The 20,241-nt window shown below is 31.7% G+C and overlaps 1 protein-coding gene across 1 annotated transcript in view; it reads right to left on the bottom strand.

Moving 5' to 3' along the window:
- Positions 1-18,438, bottom strand: part of LOTGIDRAFT_136131 (hypothetical protein) — a gene marked incomplete at both ends in the record, with an annotated part of 29,402 nt that extends 10,964 nt beyond the window's left edge. The window contains 7 exons of the mRNA XM_009046591.1: positions 166-312; positions 666-794; positions 1,099-1,203; positions 1,401-1,463; positions 2,314-2,461; positions 8,065-8,115; positions 18,323-18,438. Coding sequence (XP_009044839.1) covers positions 166-312; positions 666-794; positions 1,099-1,203; positions 1,401-1,463; positions 2,314-2,461; positions 8,065-8,115; positions 18,323-18,438 — 759 coding nt within the window. The remainder of the gene's footprint in view (positions 1-165; positions 313-665; positions 795-1,098; positions 1,204-1,400; positions 1,464-2,313; positions 2,462-8,064; positions 8,116-18,322) is intronic.
- Positions 18,439-20,241: the final 1,803 nt, after the last annotated feature.

The raw sequence follows: 20,241 nt of genomic DNA, 5'->3' as shown, positions 1-20,241 counted from the left end.
TGGGAATGGATTTTAGGCACGTTATCTGCACTCTGATGAGGGTAAAAGCAAAGGCATGTTTTACAAGACTAATGTGAAACCACACCAAATGCAATGGCTCTTTTCACCAAATGCAGATCAAAGAAAATCAGATATTCCTGATTTGAAAAACCAAAATTATCTTACACTGGCAGCATCAACAGAACTAGCAGCTTTTTTCATTCCATCAATACAAGTATTAATAATAGGTATAACGCTAGCCTCTGTTTCAGCACACTGGTTGATGAAATCACGTATTTTATTGATACGCTTTTCATCCATATCTTGTAATTGCTGAAAAATATCAATAAAAAATGTCAAAATTAAAAAATTTGGAAGTCTAAAGTTGTTTAAAATTCAAGAAAATTATTAGAGGAATGGTGTGTTAAATCCTAAATTCCCTCTGGTAATTAGACTAATGAAAGCAATGCAGTGAGCAATGAGGGACTTTTGGTTTTTCCAATACATAGCATACTATTTTATCCATTTACAACAAATGAGGGATCTTGAATGGGCACAATAATAAGCACACTGTGTCAATGTCACATCTAAAACACTCTGACTATCAGCTGTCCTAAAAACACCTGGATGTACCAAATGCAAAATCCTAAAATAAAGTAAATTATGAGAGAGATTGTCTGTATTACCTGAAACACAGCTGGCATGAGAGTGTTATAGAATTCAGATTGATGAGCGTTAGTATTCTGTAACTGGGCCGCGTATTCATTTTTACATTCTTCAGCTAACTGAGCTTTGGTATTCATTAACATTCTTGTCTAGAAAATATCATTAGAAATTATATCCTAAAATACTTTGGTGTTATCTATTAAATTGCAGGATAACATGACTTTGTATACATGTCAAGTTCTACAGATAGTTGATATTGAGACCTATTCCAACTCAACATTTTGGTGTGTGCATTTTACCAACTTGTTGATTATTTTTGTCCTAATGGCATGTGCATTTCATTAATGTTAAAGAAATTTTCAGATTTTGAAAACTGGAATTAATCCTTTTACAACATTTCTATGGAAACTAACAAGATTTTTTCAATCTATTTATATCAAGATCTAATCCAACCTTTTCTACTTCTGCTCTAGATAAATGAATATCAGCATCAGCCTTTCTATAATTATCCATTGTCTTCTCAGCTTCTTTAAAACCTCGTTCATATTTACTTTTAGCCTGTAATAAAACAGATATACAGAATTAATACATGTACAAGCTCAGTACAGTACTTATTATTGTATTTAAAACCCTGATCCCTTATCAATTAACAGATGGAATCGTGGTGCAGTTTATCCAAATAACAACAATTGAGGTACTAATCAAACCCTTTGTCATACAAGAGGGGTTACCTCTAACACAAAGTTCGTACAAACCTTTTCTAACTGTTGATATGATCTCTGTATTTGTTCCTGTAACTTGGAACCATCTTGTAAATACTGGAAATAAACAGAACATAGTAAATGATAAACTCTTCTATGGTTTAAAAACAATTTGAATTCAATTGTTAGTACTGGAAATATACAGAACATGATAAAATCAAATGGTTATAAAATAACCACAATTATAAAATTGAAGAACTTTTTAAATCTAAATATCTTTACATTAGTAAGAACTCTTTTATAAATCTAATCTATTGATCATTAATCATCTGTATATTTCTCTCTAGGTCTGAATATTTCAATTTTGTAAAAGGGATGTCTCAAATCATTTCTTTCAATAAATACATAAAGGATAAAATTGTTGTATTTAATATTATATAGTTGGAAGTTGGAATAAGATCAAGAATGTTAACCTATTCCTCCAAGCTATTTTAACTCAATGTATAGAATGACATAAACATGAATTCAGAAATTCAAATCAAAGAAAAACTCTGCTGGAATTTCATTGTAAAAACCTTTTCTGTAAGAGATTTGTTCTAATAGACACATGAATTTAATGAGACAAGTGCAAAGAGTAAAGAGTATGTATATCTGTATATTTTCCCTTCTGACCAACGAGACACACGTCCATGACAGACCCTATGATTTGCATCATTGACAGGGAAGAAAACATGGTTGAAAATCTTAAGGCACTCGTTTGATAATTGATATATACTAAGGCCCTCCACATGCTCACCAATATAGTAGTGGTGAAGCAGACTATGCTTTTTCTTTTCGAAACACCTGATGGTACCGGTACTTCTCTATACAACTTTTACTCTCGATTTTGCCAGAGGTTTGAACAAGATTTTGATTGACACATTGATTTTGCTTCTTCTTTTTACTGAGTTAGAACAAGGTTGCCTACCTTTTTTCGTTCCTGTTTAATTTCACCAATTAAAGCTTGCATTTCTTTCATCACAACACCCTGTAAATTCTCTGCTATCATCTCATGTTGACTAGCGATATCATGTAGTTCTTTTATCATTTCTACAAAACCCTTCGCCGAGGAAAATCTGAAACACAAATCAATAAATTACAGTGTTGAAGGTTGAGTAAAAAGTTATTCTTCGAACAAAATGATTGAAGACAGTGTTTATGTGGGAATATAGAAGGTACTGTCCTCTACTGTTCAGTGTGGGGGATTATTAATACAGTAGACTATTTGAAGAAGCGAAAAACCAAATGATTAACAAATCCAAAGCAATATCAGATGTATGAAATAAATAAACCAGGTACAAACGATGACAATGCAAAATGAAACCCAAAATCCAAACAACATATTGGTAAAACATTAGTAGCAGCTGATGAACTTTTCACAATAAGAAGTATACTGAGTTATTATTTCATAATGAAAAGTAATATCAGGTGTCACCCTGCCTGGTGCCACATAAAGAAAATTTTATGAAAAATTAGGTCCAGTCATTGATCAATTGGTAAAAAAAAGATTCAAGGAATTGAAGGAGGTTTTCAAATGACATAGCTATTACAATAATCCTAGCTTTAGTGATATTGACTTTGGACATAAGCATTTCTTTAACTAAAACTATGAAATCAGATGATAGTAGTATAGTAAAATTTGGATATTTTATCAGAAATATTAAACCTATAAATTATATAATATACATATAGAGATATGAATGGACTGGTATGAACATTCTTACAATATAATAATATAATAAAACTGTCATTGATTGGAACCATGCCATATTATTACTTTATAACAAATATCATTGACTTCATTCATTATATTTATAAAACAACTTCATTCATTATATTTATAAAACAACTTCATTCATTATATTTATAAAACAACTTCATTCATTATATTTATAAAACAACTTCATTCCGACTATATTTATAAAACAACTTCATTCATTATATTTATAAAACATCTTCATTCATTATATTTATAAAACAACTTCATTCATTATATTTATAAAACAACTTCATTCCGACATATTTATAAAACAACTTCATTCCGACATATTTATAAAACAACTTCATTCATTATATTTATAAAACAACTTCATTCATTATATTTATAAAACAACTTCATTCCGACATATTTATAAATCAAATAATAATATTGATTCATCACAACAGACCGCGACCATTTGCAATTTTACCTTGACTAGAAATGCATGTCAGCAAATATGAAGAAAACGCGAGAAAAAATCCTTAAACAGTTGCATTTCTTGTTGAAACCTATGAGAGCATGTTGTTTCCTTACACAGGGCGACCCTGTTCATATTTAAGGTTTCAGTTAGGTTGTCCATCAGAGATCTGGTGGTGCTCCTACCTACCATCAGTGGCGACAATGGTCATCATTGCACTATTTCTGACGTTTTCTACACACTTTAACATGCTCTGGGTCAATTATGAGGCTATCGATGTTTTGGATTTCCTCATCAGAATTGAAACGGAATTCAGAAATACAATGTGTTGAGGACAACTGGTCCTGTTTCTTTTTCAATGTCTAATTGTCACTAACCTGCACAAGTCTACAGGTTAATAGCCTATATATCAGCCCCTCAGACCTAATGGTAGCAGGAAAGCTATGATGGTAACAAGCATGTAACTCAACTACTAAAGTGCCCTTCATCAGAAGTTACTTAATGACTAGTGACTGTTGTGAAAATGCATTCTACCTTTTGATAAGAGGATGAGAAATAAATCATTGAAACACACCTGGCAAGGGATTGACATACAGTACCTAATTTTTGATAAGTTCCTTCATATTTAAACCCCTTCTGCTCCACCCATTTCAAATATTTGGATTATTTGACCTAGCAGCTTTAGAAATATATAGTCAATAGAAATACTGGTATTTTATCACTGATATAACATAAGTTTTCCAGATAATAACTGGCAGAATATGATATCATAAAGTAACCTTGTACTGATTTGAACCTTCTGTTAGTAAGAATATAGCACCAGACTTTAAAGAACCTGAATAATGGACTCATGTTATTTCAGTCAACATTTCAATATAATTCTTCCAAGATATTTGGATTAATACCTTTAATTTAATTGATTTTTAAACCCGGTTTACCCCTCCCCTCATCAGTGATTATTCAACATGGTATTCCTCCTGTCCCAGTGTAGGATATTCATGTCCAAAGTGCAGACATGAAAAGTGTCTGTCATTTACAAGCTATGAAAAACCAAGGTCCTCTGTAGGCCAAAGACTGTGTATTTCAAAGATCCCTAGACTAGCCTTCATTCCATGTCCCCACAAAATATTCCTTCCCTCATTGTACACTGTATGGACAATGGAGTCGCCAAGTCAATCTTCACTTAAAGCAGAAAAAAGAGAAAAAAAAACTCTACAATAAGGGCATTTGAAATGCAACTTATATCTTTATAAAATATTTTTGACAAAAAAAATAAATTCTTATGAAATAAAATCCTTTTTAAAAACTTCCCCTAGTACTTGACATTGCACTAGTATAGGTAAAATTTAACGGAAGTAGAAATGTTTCTAACACTATAAATTGTTTACACTAGTCAAGTGTTTAAAGAAGGTACTTGATAAACAAAGCTTAATTTAGATATACTCTACTAATAGTTAGTGTGTTATTTTTAAAACAGTTTAATCAAATATATATTAAAATATTTCAAATATGTGTTCAGATAACAAACATGTTATAAACATTAGGTAGCCTCCCTTGTAGTTGATTTATAGACTGGACATTCTTTTCAATGAGTCTATATATATTACTATGTTAGCTAACTGATGTAGACTTTCTGAGAAGGATTAAATGTCCTGAAAGACGAGCATGTCCTGCCTAGAATAAAGACTTTATTCCATTTTAACAATCCAGAGAGAGAGATGTTGTGGTCAGCTCTATATGACCTATTTGTACTAAAAAGTTTATTTATTACTTGATATTAAGACAAGTAAATAAGGAGACTATCCTGGGTGAGAAGTTTATCTGACTTATTTTTCATTAAAAAGTTTATTAATATCAAGACAAGCACTATGAAGACATTCTGCTGTTTATCTGTTTAGACCTATCACCAGTAACCAGAAGTTAGTACTGCCAGTCTGGTATGTAACACACCCTTACACCATGTTTAAAGTACAAATGTCTGCTATCAAATACCTCAAAATGTTTTTCATCAAGTCACCAAACCTTTACTTAACAAGCTACTGTACTTAAAACATCTAGAACATTGTATGAAATATAACTAAATATATCTATCTCATATAGAAAATATATCTAAATAAGTAAATATTTAAATTAACAAATTTAGTCATAATTTTACTTCAGTTGGTAATAGTGTGTATTAACCTTAGTTATTAAGTATTTGTAACATTAGCAAGAATCACATTAACACAAATTCATCTGAAGAAATGACGGTCTTTTTAGTCACACATTTTTCATCAAATTTTTTTAATTTGAATCTTATTTTATTCTAACTAGGCTTATTTAGTATTTTCTGATTTTTAATATCATAAAATTTCTAGACTACCATACTTTAATATTACTAAGTAAGCTTATAACATATGGAGTTAATGTAAGTTTTGTACAATATTGAGTTTGTTTTATAAAACACCCTGTATTTGATTACACTAGGTTTATATCATGTTTTACCTTGTGTTTTATGATAACTGGAATATTTCTACTGATTAGATATTTGTGGAGAGTACTGAAAGCAATTTTTAGCAAATATTCTGCTGGTTATTATGTAATCAACAGCAAAAGTCTCATAATTAAGAGGAGAGCAAGATGAATGAACTTTTAGTGCCCTGGTCCCAACCTTTTTCAGCCTTCACGACCCTGGAGTAATCACCTGGACCTTTCACACCCACAAAAATTTGTTTCATCCACATTTCCAGCATATGATGATGTGAGGTGCTCTCTCAATTCATAATAAATTCTTCTCCTACACCAGTTGGCCACACCCCTGACACCCCAGTTTGGGTACCGGGGTTTTAGTGGTATATGATCATACAAAAGATAGTGGATCACATGCAAACAAAACAGATTTTTCAATATCCAGTGTCAGGGGGTCAATATTGGAGACATATCAAAGGGATATGAACAGACCTTGAAGATGCTGACAAAATTCACCCACATAAAGATATGGCAGATATATACAAATGTATAAACATGAAATATAAACATTATAATACTCATTATCAAATATTAGGTGGTAATTATTGTATATAGAGGTCCAGTATGATGTCATTAGAGGTTAATATATTGAGGTCAAATAAAAACAGTGTTGATTTGTCTGTATATTTAAAGTTTTGTTTGAATAGAGTTTTATGTTGTTGAATTGAGAGTATTTATCAACAGTTATGTCTGATTAAAGCTCTAGACTGTTGATTTTGCTGTATTTACCAGTCATGCCTGACTAGAGCTTTAGACTGTTGATTTTGCTGTATTTACCAGTCATGTCTGACTAGTGCTCAAAATTCAGCACTGTTTTTGCCAGTCATATTTTACTATAGCTCTAAAATTCTGATTTTGCAGTTTTTGCCTTTGATGTCTGTTTACAGCTCTATATTGCTGATTTAGCCATTGATGTCTGACTACAGCTCTAGATTGCTGATTTTGCAGGTATTTTCCAGTCATATCTGACTAAAGCTCTAGATTGCTGATTTAGCCATTGATGTCTGACTAGGGTTCTAGATTGCTGATTTAGCCATTGATGTCTGACTAGGGCTCTAGATTGCTGATTTAGCCATTGATGTCTGGCTAGGGTTCTAGATTGCTGATTTAGCCATTGATATCTGACTAAAGCTCTAGATTGATGATTAGGTTATATTTACCATTGATATCTGACTAAAGCTCTAGATTGATGATTAGGTTATATTTACCAGTCATGTCTGAATGGAGTACTAAAATAAAATGAATGGAGTTTGAAGACCTACTCTTAATAAAGACTAAATTGAAAGATATGGGAGTAAATAAAATATAGAGGTCAACTATATAATGTCCTATGTCCAGTATATCAAATAGTAAATAGCCTATAGCAATATCAACAATAGCTTGATTCTATCAGTGTCATTAGATATAATTAGATATAATTTATATAATAATATAGACACAGGCCCTGATTTATCATTCTATTTATCATGACAGCTAGTCAGTTGTTATCTCTCTCCCTCTCTCTGATAGTAGATAGTATTTATCTATTTCACAATGGTCATAATACACTCATGGGCAATAGTTAAAAACATAAACCACATACAAGAGCTGGGTGTAGCGCAGAGTAGGCCACGTATTCTCGAAACGCTCTTATCTATAAACATTGATTCTCGGATATCCCAGCACTAAGATCGTTTCGAGAATATGTGACCAAGTCTTTGCTAGTTTTGCTAAAGTTAGGTTTTGCATAAAAACTGGCTAGCTGTTATAAGCTTAAACATTCCACAATTAGTCAAAATACACTCATGGGCAACATTTAACGAGAATACAAAAATATAAGAGGTGGGTACAGGACTCTACTAAGTTTGCTTTAGTTAGGCTGTGCCTACTTACTAAGTGGAATTGAATGTTATTGATATACTATATCTCATTGAGAATTGTCTCCCCTGACACCAAGCCTTCCCCCAAGCTTCAGTAACAATTCAGACAAGATTTTAACAGAAAATTTCACTTACTGATACTCATCTTCATCTTTCTTCTTGGGTTGAAAATTTTTTACAAGTTTTCTGAAAAAAAATAAATAAATAAAACATAAATGAGTGTATATTGCATCTATTAATCATCTATAACTTAGACCACTGGTAGAAAGTGCTTACTCTTTCAGTTGACACTTTGCTTAACCATCTATTTCTATCTTTCTATGATTCAGAATGGTTGATTGGACCTCTTTCAGGTATGTTTTATTGATTATGTCTGCTTGTTAAAAGAAGTTTGATATATTACACGTGTGTATACTTCATCTTTACTGATCTATTGAACTGTAAAATTACAAAATGACCTATATCAAACCAAACGTCAATCTATAATCCAACTCAAGTTGATATCTACACGCCAACATATCAATGATTCTTGATCTTGATACTGTAAAATTGTATATAAAGCTATAATAATAGCCTACAGGTAATAGTTATTACATGTATCAACTTTCACTTTTTATAAAAATCTTAGGACTGAATATAGATCTTGTTATCTAAAGGGAAATCGTATTGCGAGGTAATTTGTCTTGTCCTGTAATAATGGAGCCAGTGTGTATTTCCTTATAATATTCACAAATCAACTTTCATTCTTTATATGAACATTGATCTATTATGTCTGATAAGAACCATGAACTTTTCCTTTTTTAAAATGATATTGCTTCACATATGTCAATCACTTGCACTGCCCCAACCCTGATAATAATTCCCCCTCCCCCTTTATAAATCTTAATAACAAAGACAATTCACATCTATTTTAAACACAATTCTGTTTGTTTTTGTTTTGAATAAAACATTTGCTCTTGTAGAAATATATATAGTATTTAAATCTCAACCAGCAGAACTGGGTTGGAGTTCAGGAGGGCTGGGGGAATTTTTCCACAATAAATATCGTATTTTTTTTAGCCTTGGGGCCGTCTTGGGACCTGCTACTCTTCTCAACTAGTTTATCTACTCTGTCAACCTACTTCACCTTGTACAACCAACCAGTCCTGTCCACTTAAAGACACTGACCGTTTGAAAAGACTGACCAAATATTTATGAGTTAAATAAACACACTAATCAATGGTCATCTTCACCACTTGAAACAGATAATACTGAGAGGTTTTAAATATGTAACTAGACTCTTAACAGTGTTAAAGGGAGACAGTTGTATAAATAACATTCTACCAGCTAGCAGACAATACAAAGCATGATGTAAAATCAAAGTGATATGGTCTCCTAATTATTCTGTATACTAGCTAGCTAATAAAGCTCAATGTCAGTAAACTATAGTGATATGGATAGGATATCGCCACGAATAGGTCCAAACATAAAACGGTGGCTCACATCCATTTATATTTCCTAGTTCTTTAGAATATTCACCATGACAAAAGCCATATTTGGGTAGAGCCAGATGTGTCTGGGTAGATTCTAGGTGCAATTAAATAATGAACGTCTGCATTCTGTTGAATTCAGTATCAGTGACATTTAGACCATGATGAAGCTATATCAGCCAGTTAAATGCCTAAATCACTTGAAAATTGATCAGCTGGTAAAGTAAATAATAAGAGCAGTGGACATTGTTTTTTCTAGAATTCTGTATCACTGATAGTTATCTGAGATGTTTAGGGTAGTCTGGTTTGACATCATTAAAATGTTAAAAGAAAACAACAACAGTTTTCAGACAGAGTTAAAACTACTAAATAAATACAGAGAACAAATACCAACATTCTTTTTTTATCGAAATAGGTGTGAAGGAAAAGGTTTTTAACAACCTATCACAAGTTTAGGATTCGAGTTTCACGATTTTATGAAGCAAGGCCACTTTTTACGGAAAAATTGGTGTTCAATCCATTTCCCATGTATATTAAGCCAGTTAAAGTTTCCATAATTTACAAGTACAGATTTTTTTTTTGAGATTTTTTTTGTTGGCCATAGTGTCACACTCAGGTTTTTATTTTCTAGATATTATGCACCAGTAATATTTGTGTGAACTGACTAGGCCAGTAATGTCCAGTATCTAGTTTCTATGATTTTAAACAGGATTTAGAGAGGTTTTTTTAACTGTTTCTGTGTATTGATGTGTATTGGGGATACTGACTGTACAATTGAAAACGTCCTAAGATATTCTTAGAAGTTTTTGTTATGATGATGCTAACCACAGACAGCTGGCTAAAAATTAGAACGTTGAAAGTCAATGCTATCCTGGCCCAAATACCCATAAAACAAATCTCTGTACAAATGCTTTAAAGCAATTTCTTAAATAAGAAAAAGAAATGAAATGAATGGAGGTTTACGTCCTACTTTTCTACACCATGTGCGCTAATGAAGACAGGCAAGGCCATGCAGTGTTCAATGAAGGAAATTTTGCTACGACAGAAGCATTAGCCTGTTTTTTTTTTTTTTTTTTAATTCCAACTGTCAAGGGTCTTTAACTTCACAGTCTGTAGCACACCAGAGTACCAGAACGACTAGACGCTTTTTCCATGTTAGTCAGACTTAAATGAGTTATATTGTAACATAATATATAAAATATATAATGTATATTATACATAGATAGATACAGGAAGCAATTGAACAATAGTAATATAGTCTGGTTTTAACAGTCAACTTTTTATATACACTACTGTATCTTCACTTCGTATGATTTTATTATTATTATCATTTACCATCAACCCTTAAATTCCTTCTCAATGGTGCAAATTGCGGACATCTAACACTATTAATTTGGTATTTTTTGTTGAAACATTAGAAATTGCGTATCTAATATTTTTTGTTTGAGTTCAAGGCATCAAGTTTCATTCATAAATTCCAAAGGAATGTCTATGAAGTTCCAATCTGATAAATTTTGAACAGAGATCAGAATGGTGAATGTCTTATACATTTCAAGTTAAATCTACAGTACCAGATTGTTTCTGAAATTGGGTCTTACCCAAATGACCTCAACACCAAATAAGATATCTAAAATTCCCTTTAAAATCCCTTTAAATTTCAAATATATCACATCTGAATGAATATTGTTTTTTTGCACTGCGCTTTTTAAAACATGATCTTGATCTCAAGTCCCTAATAATAATTTTAATATAATTCATTATTATTTTATGCATCATTTATGAATTAAACCCATTTCTCTGATAAACTGATATCAGCTGTGATGTACATCCTGGTTTGGATAATTTACCACGAAGACTTAAGATTTCTTGTGTAAATCTATGAGACAGAATCTATCATGAACTAAATTTATCGCCCTAAAACAGGACAAATTCCTATCTCTCCTGGTCACTCGCATGGAAGGAACATTGATACAGATTTGGTTGCCTTTCAACGTACGACTCCAAGTTTTCTTCCATGTGTTCATATTTAGAACAAAACAAGGTAAGTTGAAGATTGACCGTTGTGCTTATTGGCCTATTTTGGTGGATTCATATTAATTTGCCTGTTATATACTATATATATCTGCTTGTGACAATAGTCTTAGAAAACTCTTCATCAAAATGTGCCTGTTTTTAAAGATTTAGAATATTTTCATGATTTGATAGTAGATATAAATTTTTATAACAAATCTGTAAAATACTATATCAACAGACAAGGGAGGTATATGATCTACTGTTCAGTACACCTGTAAACATATGTTTTATACTACTAGTAATGACTGGTAGAAGTACCTGTCTTATGTCTACCAGATGGTAAATTATTATACTATGTTGTACTATGTACCTGTACAGTAAAACAGTTTTAATACCATCTTATTTCATCATAAAATTACTGTAAAATGCTAGTATATTTGTTGTACTATTTATACCGTGTTGTATTATGTTATAATTTGTTGTACTATTTAGTTTGTGTTGTATTATGTTATTATGTTATATTACTTTATACTGTCTAGTATTATGTTATAATTTGTTGTACTATTTAGTTTGTGTTGTATTATGTTATACTATGTTATTATGTTATACTATTTTATACTGTTTTGTATTATGTTATTACGTTATTTTTGTACTATTTATACTGTGTTGTATTATTTATACTGTGTTGTATTATGTTATAATTTGTTGTACTATTTATACTGTGTTGTATTATTTATACTGTGTTGTATTATGTTATAATTTGTTGTACTATTTATACTGTGTTGTACTATTTATACTGTGTTGTATTATGTTATAATTTGTTGTACTATGTTGTACTATGTTCCTGTATACTGACACAGTTTTAAAACCATCTTATTTTTCAATAATATTCCTGTAAATTGTCATATTGGCAGTATTTACCTTCAGTCTAGACAAAACAAACCCTCAAAGTATGGTATTTATAGTTTTCAAGAGTTCTAATTTTCCTAGTTATCTAATAAAGAAAGAAATGTAAAACACAACGCCTTCAGTTCCTGAATCAGCCTATAAGTCATTTAAATTATAATATCAGTTGTATTTTACTGCCAGTTTAGACTACAAATATTACACCTTAATTATAGATTTTCAAAAACATTCAAATCTAATTCTTCCACACATTGCTTTTACATTTCAAGTTCTAATACCCAATTTTTTTTTAAAAAAAAAAAGCTCTAAAGTAGCATGTTAATTTCTCATTAAATATAATAAAGTCAATATTATAAATCAAGTCTAGACTGAAAATATTCTCTACATTTATAACTGAAGATACTGTTCTACAGTTTAAAAACTTTATTAGATCTGTTTCACATCATCTTTTATATCAATGTCAACTTATTATAGACTTTGTCTTATACCTTGACTCATCTTCATGATTTCAAGCTATCACAAACTTTGTCCTATACCTTGACCTTGCTTGTATATCGTCTAATACCTTGACTGAAATAGCCACCATTCTTGAATCACAGACTGCATCAATTTCATTGGATTGTATGCCAGACAATACAGCCAATCAGAGCCCCTGATAGACAAACTGTTATCATTATGGCTTATTGTTTACAGACTTTCTGTCGGAACTCATAAAATCTTATCAAATACCTGCATTTACAAACTTCTATGAATCAAGAAAGGTGGCTATAAAGTTATAAAATGAAGTTCGTAATAGCTGGACATTGTAAAAATGGTTTCATACAAAATAACTGATCCATTGACCAAATCTCAATAGTTTTAATTGATACCAAAACTCTGTAACTCGTCTTGAAACTGGCTTGGGCTAGATTTGTTTAGAAATAATCTACACTTTTCACCTTTTTCTTCAACATAAAACATTTGCTAAGACTGTCTAATTAAATTCCTTTCATCAACCAAATACAGCCCAATTAATCTATTTATCTAAACCTTGGTCAGGTTTGTCCAGTTGAGTGACCAAAACGTCCAGTCTATAAAGGCTTAGTTTGAATAAAGAGGTCAGAGGTAATAGTTGAAAGGTCAATCTAGTATTTACTTGTAAATTTAATCAATTGATAGCAGTATTTAGAATGTTATTTGAGAGAAAATAAGAGTAAACTATCAAAATAACATTTAACTATCACTAGACTCCAGTGTTTAGGATTGGTGTCATCTGTCTTTCTATTGAATTCAAATCTTTGATACAGGTCAAGGAGGTTGACATGGGAAAAAAGTAGAGCTGTATATTGCAAATATGTATAACAAGGGTTATGATAAGATATAACACATTGCAATATAGGGGTAGTGAAAGAAAATATTTAAAAACAAAAATAGAAAGAACTGATCAGCAGGCTTGGCTAGTTCTTACTATGAGAGAAAGTATTCTATAGGTGTTATCTCAAAATCTTAAACTAAACTCCTACTCTCCAAACATTCCTGTGACAGTTATATCATCTATAATTTTAGGATCTTGATTAAATCTATGCACAGTAGTATAAAATTGCAAAATAACACCCAAAATTTGATCTCCTACATGTTTCAGTAGTAGGGAGACATAATATGTATTTATATCCTATTGTCTCATCCACGTTTTTCGAGAGCCAGAACTAACAATTTTATAGTTGAAATCAACTGAATGAACTTTCATTCTATATTAAATGTTAATTAGGTGTTTTTCATGCATTGAACTCAATTATAAGTTACATACTGTCTCTTAGTTTTTATCTACATAGTGATATATATATTATATCAGTTGTCTAGAAGCAGACAGTAACTTATCATTTACCATCATTTCTATTACAGTGGGTAGTTAGAATTGAAATGAAATGAAATAAAATAGTGTTTTAACATGTGCTTGAGGAGATAATGAAAATGGACAATGTGATATAGTGTGCAATGAGGGGAATTTTGCCTGTACAGCAGCATAAGCCTCTTCTTTTAAGATTTCCAACTGTTGTGTTATAAGCCAGCTTGTCCCATCTGTAGGTCATTCAAGTTAGCAAGCTAGCCTCCAACACTTTGATCCACAGTAGCTGGTTAGAACTATGAGATACAGCATGCTGTAGTTGTTAATATAACATGTAAGAAAGAAGATATACCATCTGGATTATATATCTAATATCACCTTCTTTCTAGATAGATATAAAAACACAATCTACATCAACAGTTTATCATACTCACTGATTATCTTTCACAAGAACAGAAATTAAATATTATTTTTCTAATTCCTTTTCTTCAGTCTTGTTTTGAAATACAGACAGTCAACAATAAGCAATGTGTAATACGGACTAGGACAGCAGATATTACAATTTCTTACTATAGGAGATCGTTTATTTATACAGCCTGTAAGACAGGCACTTGTTCTATCTGTTAATCAAGGGTGTAAGGGGTGGGGGTCAAACCATGCAGGAGGCAAAGGAAATTTTGAATACTTAAACTTGAAATGATGCATTCTGAAGTTTATCTGAATAAATATCTAACTAGAAATATTAAAACAGAACCTAAAATACATATTGTTACTATATCACTCTACAATTGATGTATTGAGCATATATAGTTATTGGTAACTGCCCTGTTGTGGTATACTATTATTGGTTTTTATACCAAGTCTTCAGAACAGAAAGGGGACCATGATTTAAGACAATAACCAACAATGAAATTGAGTCTGAAGATAGAATCAACAAGAAAGTGAGTCTAGAAACAACTAGTCTGGTCTGAGGTTATATTAACCTTTACTAATACTGGTAGGTCACCATTTGTTCTCAAGATGTGGTCACCTCAAAATCTGGAATTGGTTACCAGGAACAATTGGAAGATACCATCATTTAAATCAAAACAGGGGGTATGAAGGTTGATAATTTCTAAAACTGTCATAAAAATCAATTTTCTGAAATTCTTTAACAACAGAAATAAAGAATAATTTAAAGTTTTAAAAAAAATGAGAAAAGAAAACTTAAGAAAATGTTAAATTTGGTATTTACAATGTCTAAGAAAATAATCATTCTCCCTCAAAATCTAAAATAAACCATTCCATATGACTAGCAGATTGAAACCATTGTCACCATGATTCTTTTGTTTGGTAAATCAGAGTGTAAGTAGGCGTTACAAACTTGGTGGAATAAATCAGGAGATTTTAATAATGCTATTTTGAAATTCTTACACAAACTTAATGGAATAATAAGCTAGAAAGTTGAAACTGTGTTTTGTTATCATTATTTATAAGTTAGTAGAATATAGAAACTTCTGTGTGGTGGTTTATAAACCTAACTAGTCAGAGAGTATTGACATTTCATACCTTGTTAGAGTTAATTCTAGAATATATCAGTGCCACTGTTCTCTAGGTGTTTATTAAACTATGTGAAAAGACTTATAATTATAACATTTTGAGATTGGGACCAACATAATTATGGCCTGGATACAGATAAAAGATTTGCTTCCAATTGGATTATTGATATCATCAGCTGTCTTGGTATCCAGTCAAACTGGACCACTATCATGTCAGACTCTGGAAGTTCCAATGTGTAAAGGTTTAGTAGATTATACTCATACTAGACTTCCCAATCAATTCGGACATCAAACCCAAGCAGACGTATACTGGGCTCTACAACAATGGTGGCCCTTCATGGATATGGGATGTTCTAAGAACTTCAGGATTCTACTGTGTGGATTGTATTTACCTAAATGTATTGAAGGTGAGACAACTTTCATTTTCACAATATCAAACTATTATAAATTCTGTCTAATACCTTGACATCATTAGACAATTTTCGAGTGTCACACAACTTTGTAAATGCAGGTCTTGATTTGTTTGTACGCTGGTGAATATAGTTAATTCGAGTTATCCATAGAATGACTGTAAATATGGCTGCATATCTCGTCTGTCATGATAGACGCTATTTCTTGCCTACAGGTGTCATACATCTTTTAAACAAGAAATTTTCCAGATATAAGCAGTCACTTAGAAACTATAAATAATGATGAACCCCTAACCCTAACCTACTTATTTTCATCTTTAAGTAGGATTTAGTATTTGGACACAATTATATAGATAACAATTAGACCTACTTTAATAAAATATCTTGCTACATAATTGCTTGATAAAGACGGAAGAATCATTGTCAAAATGTAGCAAGATATTTTATTAAAGTAGGTCTAATTGTTACCCATATAATTGTGTCCATTTATCAATTTATATCCATTTTTAAATGAAAATTAAAATTAAATTTTCACTACTTCACTGAAATCCGTGTTTCTAGGTGACAGATCTGATTATCTAATCCAAATCTCAGAAATAACTACTTCAAATAAAACACAACTTTGATGCTCTGTCTTTTTTCTATTCAGGTCAAAGACAGGTTCAGCTGCCATGTAAAGAGACTTGTAAACGAGCCAAATCCAGATGTTCACCCGAGATGAGACGACAAAACTTACCATGGACCAGAACATTCCGTTGCTCTCAATTCCTTCCCAAGAGTTCCAACAAATGTATTGTTCCTTTACCAGAGAAGAAGAAGAAAAAGAAGAAAAGACGTCATGTATCTTGTCAACGAAACAGATTACCCATGTGTTCAGCTATACCATATCGATTCGGTTCCCTACCCAACATGTTTCTACAGAGTAATGTCAAGGAAATGAAAGTAGAAATGGCCCAATATAAACCACTAATAGACAGTAACTGTTCTCCAGATCTGAAATTCTTTTTATGTGGAGTGTTTATGCCATTCTGTATAAAGCGTGGTACTGGGCAATGTGAGGTACCCTTCGTAGTACCATGCCGAGAAGTTTGTGAGCGAGTTCAAAGACGTTGTGGAAATCTGTTAACACAGCAGCGTGGTGGAATACCTTGGCCTGGTAAACTACACTGTCATCGTTATCCTTCCATTGAACAGACCCCCAGCAGAGATGAGTGTACAGTTTCATGTGTTGTACCTCCGGGATGGCAAAATGAAGACCCTGAATAACTGTGCCGTAAAATATCTTTAATAACACCCCTAATTTTATTAATGAATTGTTCTAGATATATATTATTGAGTATAATATTGGTTAATAGTAAGCTTATATGCATGTCTGGAAGAGTTCAAAACTTGTTATAAGTGTGTCAATTTGTTTAAAAGTGTCAACACATAATCGTCAAAATAAAACAACGGTTAGCGAAGTCGAAAATCATATTTTTTTGAGTCAGGGGCCCCCCCTTTCTTTTACAAAAATATTTATCATACCAATTTTCACAGGACATATTTTCAAACCAGGATATTGTGTAAAATGCTGTCACATAATAATTACCTGACCTGATATAGAAATAGGTGGTGTATGGGTAATAGATTAAGAAAGAGAGATATTTATACTAATAGTGCCTTTGTTATTTCCGTCAACGAGGAAGCATGTTGATATACCATACTAGTATGTCTGTATTTAATAATCTCAATTAGTCAAGAATAATGGGGTGTAAAACTCCACTGTATTTTGTTATAATCTTATTAGGTTTACTTCAATAAAGAGTAGATAGATGTGTTGTTTGTATGAAGAAATATCTGGAAACAAGCCCAACTTGTTATGGGGCACATTATTTTTTGAATATTATGAAATAGAATGCAGGTCGCGTATTCTCGACACAATCTTAGTGCTAGGATATGTCCTTGGGTCTAACTTCTAACACTGCTTTTAGGACATCCTAGCACTAAGATCAATTCTAGACTACGCAGCCTGGTTTCCAACATGGGTACTGGCACTTCTTGGGTATCTAAGAATCTTTAGTAAGTTTTTGCCCAATGGCAAAGAGATTGAGATGGTTGAGATCCTGGCCTGCACATTTGATTTTTGGTTCCAAATTTTGAATAGGGAATATGGAAAGCATGAGGATACCATGGTCAGTGAAGATTATGTACAAATTAACCAGCCATGTCTAGAAAATATGGGTTTCTACTCACTTTAATTTACCAGCATATTCCAACTCTATTGCACTTCTTTCTTTCAGTAAATGTGTGAATTTCTCTGTGAAATCTAGTCCTCTCTGTGTATGATGACTGATAGTATCATACTGATCCTGAAAACAGACAGAAAATTAAAACTTTATCATAATGAGCAAAACAAGGTACCTGTATTCATGGCTACTGTATCATCCTACCCTTCTAATAATCCTAAGAAATTATCAAACTCCTAACATAATTATAACTAGTGCATCAATCAGAAATTCAAAGAAGTTTTCTTGCCTATTAATGTATAACAGGACATCTATAGCTTTTATTTACTGTAATTTCAGAAAAACTTTAGATTTTAGATAAATATTGTAATTTCAAATAATGAAGAGGATAGAAGCTATAGGTGTAACTGATATACATAGGTAAAACACCTAATCTAACACATTCACTCAAACTCCTAACTCTTCAATAATTTACTCAAACTCTACAACTACCCTACAATTATCAATCAATACATAATCTACAGACCTTAAACAACATTTTAACTATCAAATTTCACCAAAAAATCTTTCAAGCACTTAGTAAAATATTAATCCTCAATAATTTCAACCTAGTTTGATATAGTTCCAACAGGAAGTTTAGGACAAGGCCTGGTAATAATCACCACTGATATGGTCTATTAATAATTTTAAAGATCTATTGTAATAAATTTGGCATTTTGCTTTATAATTTTTCATGGCAGTTGTTTTGTCACGATATTTTAAATAAAACTCTCAAGTAATGAAAAAGGCTTGTCTGTAAAATAATTTTTAACCAATTCTACAACTCTTTGGAACTAAAAATTAGCATTACATTCGAAATTCAAATATAATCCAAATTTGTAAACCAGATCAAAATCACCTTGTATACAATAGAAATTGCATCTTTTGTTTATCTCAACCCATTTCTAAAACATTTTGGAACTAAAAATAGCATTGGAATTTATCAGAAGCAATTTCTAAATCAGAATTTAACTAAAAATAAGATACAATATTGAGACTACAGGCTCTGTCTGTAGTGTACATAGATAGACCTTACAAAACTAAGAAGTTTCATAGTTTATAAATCCCATTCATATAAATCTAAGAAGGATCAATTTTGATTATGAAATCAAGCATTGTCTACCCTTATGATACAATAGATAGTTTTACACCAGGCTGATATAAAACATTCCATGCCCATTTACATAACAGTAAACAGAAAGTTTCTCCAATAGTGTTGTAAATGAAAAGTGTTATCGGCATGGTTATCTGTGGAACTCTTCATGAAGAAGTTAAAATTGACCTTTTAAGTCACCGTGATGTAATAGAAGACATCTGGATCTATCAACAATTGCAGAGAATGATGACAAATTTGCATGGGAAAAGGTGAAGGTCGTTTGTGAGGCATGTGCAGTAAAGCGTTCTCCAAACAGTTACCGTTTATTGAGTCTGTTCTGAGATCACCTCACTGAGGTGTGCCAGAATTAGAACGGTTCTCAGAGGCTCGACCGTTTACATTACACAAAATTCATCTGTTCCACTCTGAGAACAGATACATTTTGTAATGTACAAGGGGTTTATGACACAGTGTGTTAACTCTTACAGCTATCTCAGAGAGTCCACATAAACAATATTAATCAGTACTATTTTTGTCTAACAACTCTCCATTTTGCAACCTCTATATCATTCTAAACTTGACTCATAAACGATTTGTGCTGTTTCTATTCAAAACATTGCCTTATATATCTTATTAAATCATATAATATAATCATATAATACTGAAGCAAATGCCTACTGAATCAAGGGTCAGTGAAATAGGCTCGAACACCCTTTGTTAAATCATGCTAGACTATTGATTGACCTCAATACATTTTTTATTCCAGTCATCTCAATACTCTCAATGGAAGC

Source organism: Lottia gigantea (genome assembly GCF_000327385.1).
Source record: "Lottia gigantea unplaced genomic scaffold LOTGIsca_103, whole genome shotgun sequence".
Taxonomy (NCBI): domain Eukaryota; kingdom Metazoa; phylum Mollusca; class Gastropoda; family Lottiidae; genus Lottia; species Lottia gigantea.
This window is presented reverse-complemented; position numbering and strand designations above follow the sequence as displayed.